The sequence below is a fragment of the Wolffia australiana genome, chromosome 1, assembly GCF_029677425.1.
Source record: "Wolffia australiana isolate 7733 chromosome 1, ASM2967742v1".
NCBI lineage: Eukaryota > Viridiplantae > Streptophyta > Magnoliopsida > Alismatales > Araceae > Wolffia > Wolffia australiana.
The window spans coordinates 22,355,236-22,364,585 of record NC_135835.1 but is presented as its reverse complement, the minus strand read 5'-3'; the positions used below and the strand labels follow the sequence as shown (position 1 = coordinate 22,364,585).

Sequence of the window (9,350 nt, the reverse complement as noted above, 5' to 3'; positions counted from 1 at the left end):
GGAGAAGAGAGTGGAAGATAAGAGAGAGAGGAGAAGAGAGAGACTGGGAAGAGAGCGAGAGGGAGGAGAGATTGTAAGGGAAGAGAGAGAGGAGAAGAGAGATATAGAGGAGAGAGTGGAAGATGAGAGAGAGAGAGAGGAGAAGAGAGAGATTGTAAGGGAAGGGGAGAGAGAGGGGGAGAGAGTGGAAGATAAGAGAGATAGAGAGGAGAAGAGAGAGATTGTAAGGGAAGAGAGAGAGAGAAGTGAGAGAGGAGATAGACAGAGATGCAGAGAGAGAAAGAGGAAGTGAGAGAGTAGAGAGAGGGAGAGAGAGAGAGAGAGAGATAGTGAAAGGGAGAGATCGAGAGTGAGAGAGAGAGAGAGAGAGAGGGAGAGAGAGGGAGAGAGAGGGAGAGAGAGAGAGAGTGAAAGAGAGAGATAGAGAGTGAGAGAGAGAGAGAGAGAGTGTGTGTGAAACGGGGCCCATTAATTCCAGCCCACTGTAGAAAAACCAAACCGAGGGGCGCTTCCAGGAATATACCTTGACTATTTTCCATCGGCGCTCGCAGTGTGCAGGAGAGCGGGTCAGCACAAAAGCGGACCCCACCTGCTACGGATAAGACCCTCCCCTGATGCCACGTGGAGAACATCTCCCTCGTCGATCTCAACCCGAATGAGATTGACGGCCAGGATCATGCCAGCATCCATATCCGTGGTCTTAATTAATGATGCGAGGACGTGTTCTGGGCCCACCTCTCTTCGTCGTACTCCCCGCGATCGCCTTGAAATACGAGAAGCTCGAACTCTCTCCAACTGTCTGATCTTTCAGTGGAAGTAGTGGAGAACCAGGTACAATCCACCGACTCCGATCGCTTCAAATTCGAAGAGTTTTTCAAAAATTCATGGCATTCGTCTCTCCGTTATCGCGATTTCTTCACTGGATCATCGTTTTCTGCGACGATCTTTGCTCTTTTGATCGTTTTCGAGGTAGAAATTTCCGGAATGATGATCCGAGGCCTTCGTTGTTCTTCTCTTGGCGTCGATTTTCCAGGAAGAAGAAGAGATATGGCAACGTGGCGAGTTACTGGTGGCGCGGTGGACAGCGGCGTTCTGAAAGGAACTCAGCGGCAAGGGGCGGTCTCTGCTCCTGTTCGGCTTGCGCGCAAGCCGAATCCGCAGCGCCGGTTGACTGTGAGCGGCGGACCGAGCCAAGCTAGCGATGGAGACGCTGTCGACGGTCGCAATCAACGCCCGGCTCCTCCGAACGCTGCCGTGGCGTCAGCGCCGGCGCTCAAAAAGGTCGTTTAATCTATCATAAATTAAGGTACATGCTTTAATTACACAGTACTGGTTGCTGATTTTTTTATTGCAATGATCGCAGAGGGTGTTCATCTTTGGAAAGGGGAAGAGTGATGGGCACAAGGGCATGAAAGCCCTGGTGAGTCAATTTTATATCTCCAAAACGAAGAACAATTCAATGTTTTGAGATTTTTTTTTTTATCCCGACCTCGGAAAACTGACAGAGATTGATGACGGTTTCATCGATTACGTGAAAAAACTATTCTAATTCTTATAATATTTTTTTTCGGTGGATGGTACAGCTGGGTGGCAAGGGGGCGAACCTTGCTGAAATGGCCAGTATTGGGCTGTCAGTGCCCCCGGGGTTTACTATATCAACAGAGGCCTGTGAAGAATATCAAGAGCTTGGGCATCAGCTGCCGGTTGGGCTTTGGGATGAAGTTCTCGATGGCCTTCAGGCCGTCGAAGAAGACATGGACGCGACGCTGGGGGACCCTTCTCGGCCCCTCCTCCTCTCTGTTCGGTCCGGTGCTGCGGTAATCCCCTCGTTTAAACATGATAAAATCGGTGTTTAGATTGTATTTTACGCTAATCTTATTTGAAATTTGATGATTGTATGGCAGATTTCTATGCCCGGGATGATGGATACTGTCCTGAATCTCGGACTGAATGACGAGGTAGTCGCTGGATTAGCTGCAAAGAGCGGAGAGCGATTCGCGTATGACTCATACCGTCGATTCTTGGACATGTTTGGCGATGTGGTATGTGAATGCGACAAATTTTCCTCGATATCTATCTATCTGTCCATCTGGGAATATGTGTCACTATTTATTTATCTATCTGGATCGATCATCTGTTTTGCTTCGTAAACCCGAGGACTGACTTTTGACCCGAATCTGAAAATTTTATGTTGTTCTTTTAAGTGATTTGGTAAACTTTACTTTTCGAATGTGGTGTAATTTGCGATGTGGTATGCGATGAGACTAGTTTTCCTCATTATATGTGTATCAATCTGTCTCTTTATCCATCCATCTATCTATCTATATAAATATTTATCTATCTATATGGATCAATTATCCATTTTTGCTTCTGCAATCTAGGAAGTCTCCCTTATTTGAGGTTTTATGACCCGAATCTGAAAGTTCGGTGTTATATTAAATGATGTGATGGACTCTAGTTTTCCATCAACCTTCTACGTTTATGGTGCGTTTTGTTTACAGTGACTGAGACGAATTTCTACACTCGTATTTTATTTGATGTAGGTTATGGGAATTTCACACTCAAACTTTGAAGAGAAACTAGAGAAACTGAAGGCTGCAAGAGGGGTAAAGCTGGATACCAACCTCACAGCGGCTGATTTGAAGGAGCTGGTGGCCGAGTACAAGAAGGTGTATGTGGAAGTCAAAGGCGAGCAATTCCCGTCAGGTATGATCGACGATTGAGTACACTGTTGCGATTATGTGCCTAAGTATGATATTCATAGGCGTGCGCGTTTACCTGTGCTCTTCTTAGACTTTGGAACATAAAAAATTGAATTTACCGGTCTTTCAGAACAGTTATGACTACTGTTTGCCTCTAAATTTATAATCTTCCTCTTCATATTCAGGCACCTTTAATTTGATAATGTTATTCAGGCACTTCAACACTTGAATTTACCGGTCTTTCAGAACAGTAATGACTACTGTTTGCTTCTAAATTTATAATCTTCCTCTTCATATTCAGGCAGCTTTAATTTCATAATGTAATTCAGGCACTTCAACACTTGAATTTTCCGGTCTTTCAGAACAGTTAAGACTACTGTTTGCTTCTAAATTTATAATCTTCCTCTTCATATTCAGGCACCTTTACTAGTAACAGGGGTTGTTTACTCTTATTTTTTTAAAATTATAGAAGAAACTCAGGCTTCGGTTCTATATTGGGACTATCAATAGGGATTAAATTTTTCTCCCAAATTTCTTCACCTAAGCTAAAATTGAATGAAACTAATTTTTGAGTCCTTTGGCAGATCCAAAGCGGCAGCTTTACTTATCAGTCCTGGCCGTTTTTAACTCGTGGGATAGTCAGAGGGCTGTCAAATACAGGAGCATCAACCAAATAACTGGGCTGAAAGGAACTGCTGTCAATATTCAATGTATGGTGTTCGGGAACATGGGTGATACATCGGGTACTGGTGTGTTATTCACGAGGAATCCGAGCACAGGAGAGAAAAAGCTCTACGGAGAGTTTCTCATCAATGCTCAGGTCTTACTCTCACTTTAACTTAATTTACCAACGATAACTATTCTTCTTTTTGAATTCTATGATGCACATCTAAAGAGAGTCTTCGGAGATTGGCTCCAGGATTGATGACAAATGTAGCGGAACAAAAAAAAACTAATCGGTCATCTGTCATCTGTCATGACCTTGGAAAGGAAAACGGAACGAAACTCCTATCTTCCTTCTGTCCGTCCCGTTCCATAATTGGGTGCCGGTCAATAACTCAAATTGGTTGACGGGAACTTAACAAAATTGTTGACTCTGTGACGGATGACTGAACTGATTTCTGTTCAGTACGGAAGAGGTCAACTTAGAAAATTAGCCCATCTGCACAACATTAAAATTTTATAAGCAAGTTGAATGTTTGGACTGCAGGGAGAGGATGTGGTGGCAGGAATCAGAACTCCTGAAGATCTGGATGCGATGAAACAGTGCATGCCTGCGGCCTATGAGGAGCTTGTAGAGAATTGCAACATCTTAGAGAAGCATTACAAAGAAATGATGGTGTGTTCTTTATTATTCAAAACCTTACATTTTTTTCTACGCCATAGCTTCGTCATTGATTCTTCTTATTAATATATTTTTTCTCTATTTTGATAGGATATCGAATTTACCGTGCAAGAGCAAAGGCTGTGGATGTTGCAATGCCGGACAGGAAAGCGAACGGGAAGCGGTGCGGTGAAGATTGCCGTGGACATGGTCAACGAGGGCCTTATCGACATTTCGGCTGCTATAAAAATGGTTGAACCAGGGCATCTCGATCAGCTACTTCATCCTCAGGTCAGTGTTAATTGATAGACTAACTTCTGTTGATACTAGCCAGTTGAAATTTCCACAAAAATTACCCCCGATGAAAGGTGGCTAGATTTTTCACCGTACAATTCGCATTGATTTATTGTATGGTGTAAGGTTTTTTCCCGAAATTTATATTTATTTACAATAAGCAGATAAGGTGTTTGTAGATATGGCTCACATTATTATATCGAAATATCAATTTAGGGCCTCATCTTGAACCGAATCATTTTGGAGTTGGACTACTAGTTTCATTTTCATCTTATTGTGCCTTTATTTTATTTTTTCCAAAGCTGAACTCAAATTGGGATCAAATTTCGTTTGTAGATCATCATTTTATTGATTCTGAAAACTTAGAACTTCCATTTTCCACTTTTCAGTTTGAAAATCCTTCGGCCTATGCGGAAAAAGTACTGGCTACAGGCCTGCCTGCATCTCCTGGAGCTGCAGTTGGTCAAATAGTTTTCAATGCTGATGATGCCGAAGCGTGGCATGCTCAAGGGAAGGACGTTATACTGGTAACCATAACGACTTCTCCCCTTTCATGTCATATTACTGAATTATCTCCGATATAATTTAATTTTTTTCAAAATTCTCTCCAACTTCTATAGTTCGGCCATTTGTGACTCATATGGAAATATTTTCTGTATCCCAGGTGAGAACGGAAACCAGCCCTGAGGATGTTGGAGGAATGCATGCAGCGGCTGGGATTCTTACCTCGAGAGGTGGGATGACGTCGCACGCCGCAGTCGTAGCTCGTGGCTGGGGCAAATGTTGTGTGTCTGGATGTTCCGAAGTTCGTGTTAATGAATCTGAGAAGGTAAATTTTCATTAATGAATCTGGATGTTTAATTAACGAAGTTTGGGTTGGTCAATCTTCGGGGGTGATGTTCCCTCTTTAATTAAAAAAAATATATTTTTCATTAACTATGTCGATTGGAAAAATTTTAAACAACTTATTTTAACAAAATCTCATGTATTTTTCCAGATTGTCATCATAGGAACCAAAACACTTCACGAGGGGGACTGGATATCGTTGAATGGATCCACTGGAGAGGTGGTTCAAGGAAAGCTGCCGCTTGCTCCGCCGGCATTGAGCGGTGACTTGGGAACGTTCATGTCCTGGGTTGATGAGGTCAGAAAGCTGAAGGTGAGGCTTTGCTTTATTGTTGGTTAATATTTTCCATAAAATATGATTCCATGTTAATACATATTAATGATAATCTTGGTCTCTGATAGGTTATGGCAAACGCTGATACACCTGACGATGCGCTCGTCGCAAGGAACAATGGAGCAGAGGGCATTGGACTCTGCAGGACTGAACACATGGTAAGAAGCGTGTCCTATAAATATGAATTTTTATCTTCCCAAGTTCTTCATGTGATAATAATCAACATATTTAATCACTGATATTCTAGTCTAATCGTCCATGTACGACTTCAGTTCTTTGCATCAGATGAGCGGATTAAAGCAGTACGGCAGATGATCATGGCTGTGACCGTGGAACAGAGGAAGGCGGCTTTAGACCTCCTTTTGCCCTATCAGAGGTCTGACTTTGAGGGAATTTTCCGGGCCATGGACGGTAATATGTTCTTTATTTATTTATTATTAACTTATTTTTCTTTGTCATCATCAATTATTTTTGGTAAGAGTCCTCCAATATTTAAATATTTTTTAAAAAATAATTTTCAGGGCTTCCGGTGACTATTCGATTGTTGGACCCTCCTCTGCATGAGTTTCTCCCAGAAGGCGATATTGGGGATATAGTGGATCAGTTGGCTGGAGACACAGGCATGACTGAGGATGAAATTTTCGCAAGAATTGAAAAGCTATCTGAAGTAAATCCGATGCTTGGATTCCGCGGTTGCAGGTTCGACTAAGCAGATGATTTTATTGTGTTTTGTGTTTCATTTTGGGGAAAATTTGCAGAGAATTGAGAAATTGAAGAGCAATGTGTGTTCTTCAGGCTTGGAATATCATATCCGGAGCTGACTGAAATGCAAGTCCGTGCTATACTTGAGGCAGCGACGTCAATGAGCAGCCAGGGTTTCAAGGTTCTGCCTGAGATAATGGTCCCTCTGATTGGGACTCTGCAGGCATGTTCTTTTCTCTCTCTCTCTCTCTTCTCTTATATATGTGTTTCTCTCTCTCTCAACTATCTATATTTCTGTTTCTCCTGTCTGTCTATCTATCTATTTCTATCTCTCTCCTATCTATCTATTTCTATCTCTCTCCTGTCTGTCTATCTATCTATTTCTATCTCTCTCTCCTATATATCTATTTATCTATTTCAATCTCTCTCTCTCCTATCTATCTATCTATTTGTCTGTCTATCTATTTCTATCTCTCTCTCATCTATCTATCTATCTATCTATTCCTATCTCTCTCTCACTCTCTCTCCCATCGATCTAATCTTTATTTATATCTATCTCTCTTCTATCTATATATATCCTATCTCTCTCTTCTACCTGAAATAATGATCCCCCTATTCGGGACGCCGAAGGCATCCCCTTTTCTTTCTTTCTTTTCTACCTCTCCCTTTCTCTCTCTCAATTTCTCTCCTTCTCTCTTTCTCTCTCCTCTCTCTATTTTTCTGACTGTCATTCTCTCTCATTCCCTCTCTTCTCGTCTTTCTGTCTCAGTCTCTCTTTCTTTCCTTCAACTCTCTCCTCTCATTCACTCTAACTCTGTCTCCCTCTATCTCTCTCTCTCTCTCTCTCTCTCTCTCTCTATCCTCACTCTTTCTTTCTCTTTCTACCCGAAATAATGGTCCCTCCAATTGGAACTCCGCAGGCATGCTCTCTTTTTCTCTCCCTCTCCTTCTCCCTCTCTTTCCCTCTCTCTCTGTCCATATCTCTTTCTTTCTTTTTTTCCTTCCATCATGCATCTCTCTCTATTCTACCTGAAGTAATGACCTCTCTAGTTGCAACTCAGCAGAGATACTCTCTCTCTCTCTCTCTGCCCAAAAAAAGGGTCTTATACACTCACATTGACGACTTCTAATGCCTCTGCACATAAATACAATGCAGGAGCTAACGCATCAGATAAACGTCGTGAGGAGTACAGCAGCGAAAGTATTCGCCGAAGCGGGTACCTCCGTCAACTACAAAGTCGGGACGATGATCGAAGTCCCGAGAGCCGCGCTCCTTGCAGACGAGGTACATTATAAAGATTTCATCATAAAAATTAAAAACCCAACCTTTAAACCCCCGCTTCATCTCAAGTTCCAAACATCATAAATTTTTTCAATTTCTTCAACAGATTGCAGAGCAGGCGGAGTTCTTCTCCTTCGGAACCAATGATCTCACTCAAATGACTTTTGGATACAGCAGAGACGATGTGGGCAAGTTTCTGCCCGTTTACTTGTCCTCGGGCATTCTTCAGCACGACCCGTTTGAGGTAATCTTGATTGTTTCATTGTCAGAAAGCTCGAGACATCCCTTAAATCGCTATCTGGGTACTCATCTTGATTGATTTTTCCAGGTTCTTGATCGGAAGGGTGTGGGTAAACTCATCAAGATTGCTATTGAGAAAGGTCGCAGCACAAGACCTGACCTCAAGGTTCCTCTCTCTCTATAAAAAAATCTCTCTTTATAAAAATATAATGGTCTTAATTTATCAATCTAATGATCCATCTACCCGGCTACAATCCCACCTTTCTAATTATCTTTCCCTCTGCCTATCTATGAATTTCTTTATATTTATGTATCTATATCTATGCATCTATCAACTATTCTCGTATCAATCTACTCATCTACGTTTGTTATAATTTATCTTTACGAGTATCTCCGAATCGATATGTATCTAATTATCCTTCTACTCAGTTACAAACCCACCAGCCTAATTATCTCTCCGTCTGTTTATCTCTGAAACTCTTCATATTTTTGTATCAATTTTCATCTTTATGTATATATATCTATGAATCTACCATCCTCCTTTCCATATACGTATGTTATAATTTATCTTTGCATCTCCAAATCGATATGTATCTAATTATCCTTCGACCCAGCTACAAACCCACCAGCCAAACTATCTCTCCGTTTGTCTATGAAACTCTTCATATTTCTTGTATCGATTTCGATCTTTATGCATCTGTATCGATGAATCTATCAGACATCCTCTTTCTCTCTCTCCTCATACAAAAATATCTCGCATTCTAAAAAGATATGGGTATCAATTTATCCATGTATCCATCTACCCAGCCACAAAGCCACCTGGCTAATTATCTCTCCATCTGTCTATCAATATACCATCCATCCTCGTTTCATTTACTTATCTCCGTATTTTTTAATATATAAATCTATCACTTTATTTTTCTATCAGTCGATCTATCATTGATCAATCATTGAATGTTTATAAATACATAATGTTGATGTTCGTCTGATGATGTATGGAACGTGGAACAGGTAGGAATATGCGGAGAGCATGGCGGGGAGCCTTCGTCAGTCGCGTTTTTCGCAGAAGCAGGGCTCGACTACGTGTCCTGCTCCCCGTTCAGGTTGCTCTTCTCCCTAACCCTGACCCTAACCCTAGCCCGAATATTAACCCTAACCCTACTTCAATCTCTTTTTCAGGGTTCCCATCGCGAGGCTGGCCGCTGCCCAGGTAGCTCTTTAGTTAGCTACCTTCCTCCTCGGGGTTACAGTCTCGTCTTTATAAAGTTTGGCTTTTTCGGTACTATGAATGTATTATGCATAAAAACCCCGAACATTTTCTCATCTCTGATGGGGGGTAAATGTCTTAAGAGGAGTTATGCCTCAACATCTTTTCTGGCCTAAGGAATGAACAGTGTTAACGAACGAGCGGTGGGTGTTCAGGAACTAGGGAGTGGCACGTCTGGGACGTGACACCCCGGATGCGACAGGACGGCAGACGATCGTTGGTGATGAGACGAAAGTTTCGTCACGTCACCATCCCATCACACATCCGAGGATTTTGGAAAAATCCGTCATGTTTGCGTCACTGTCATGGTTTGGTCACCACACAGTGTCACCGTAATGTGTGAATTGGGAAAAACAACC

The 9,350-nt window shown here is 42.1% G+C and overlaps 1 protein-coding gene across 1 annotated transcript; it reads left to right on the top strand.

Moving 5' to 3' along the window:
• Nucleotides 1-707: 707 nt before the first annotated feature.
• On the top strand, nt 708-9,128 carry PPDK (pyruvate orthophosphate dikinase). Its single transcript, XM_078585023.1, has 21 exons — nt 708-831; nt 1,034-1,281; nt 1,364-1,420; nt 1,584-1,817; nt 1,905-2,042; nt 2,544-2,706; nt 3,287-3,522; nt 3,913-4,041; nt 4,138-4,317; nt 4,710-4,847; nt 4,985-5,149; nt 5,318-5,479; nt 5,569-5,658; nt 5,773-5,911; nt 6,022-6,199; nt 6,296-6,425; nt 7,359-7,487; nt 7,591-7,728; nt 7,813-7,890; nt 8,736-8,827; nt 8,904-9,128. The coding sequence occupies exons 2-21, from the start codon at nt 1,048-1,050 to the stop codon at nt 8,944-8,946; spliced, it is 2,853 nt and encodes a 950-aa protein (XP_078441149.1). The 5' UTR covers nt 708-831; nt 1,034-1,047; the 3' UTR covers nt 8,947-9,128.
• Nucleotides 9,129-9,350: the final 222 nt, after the last annotated feature.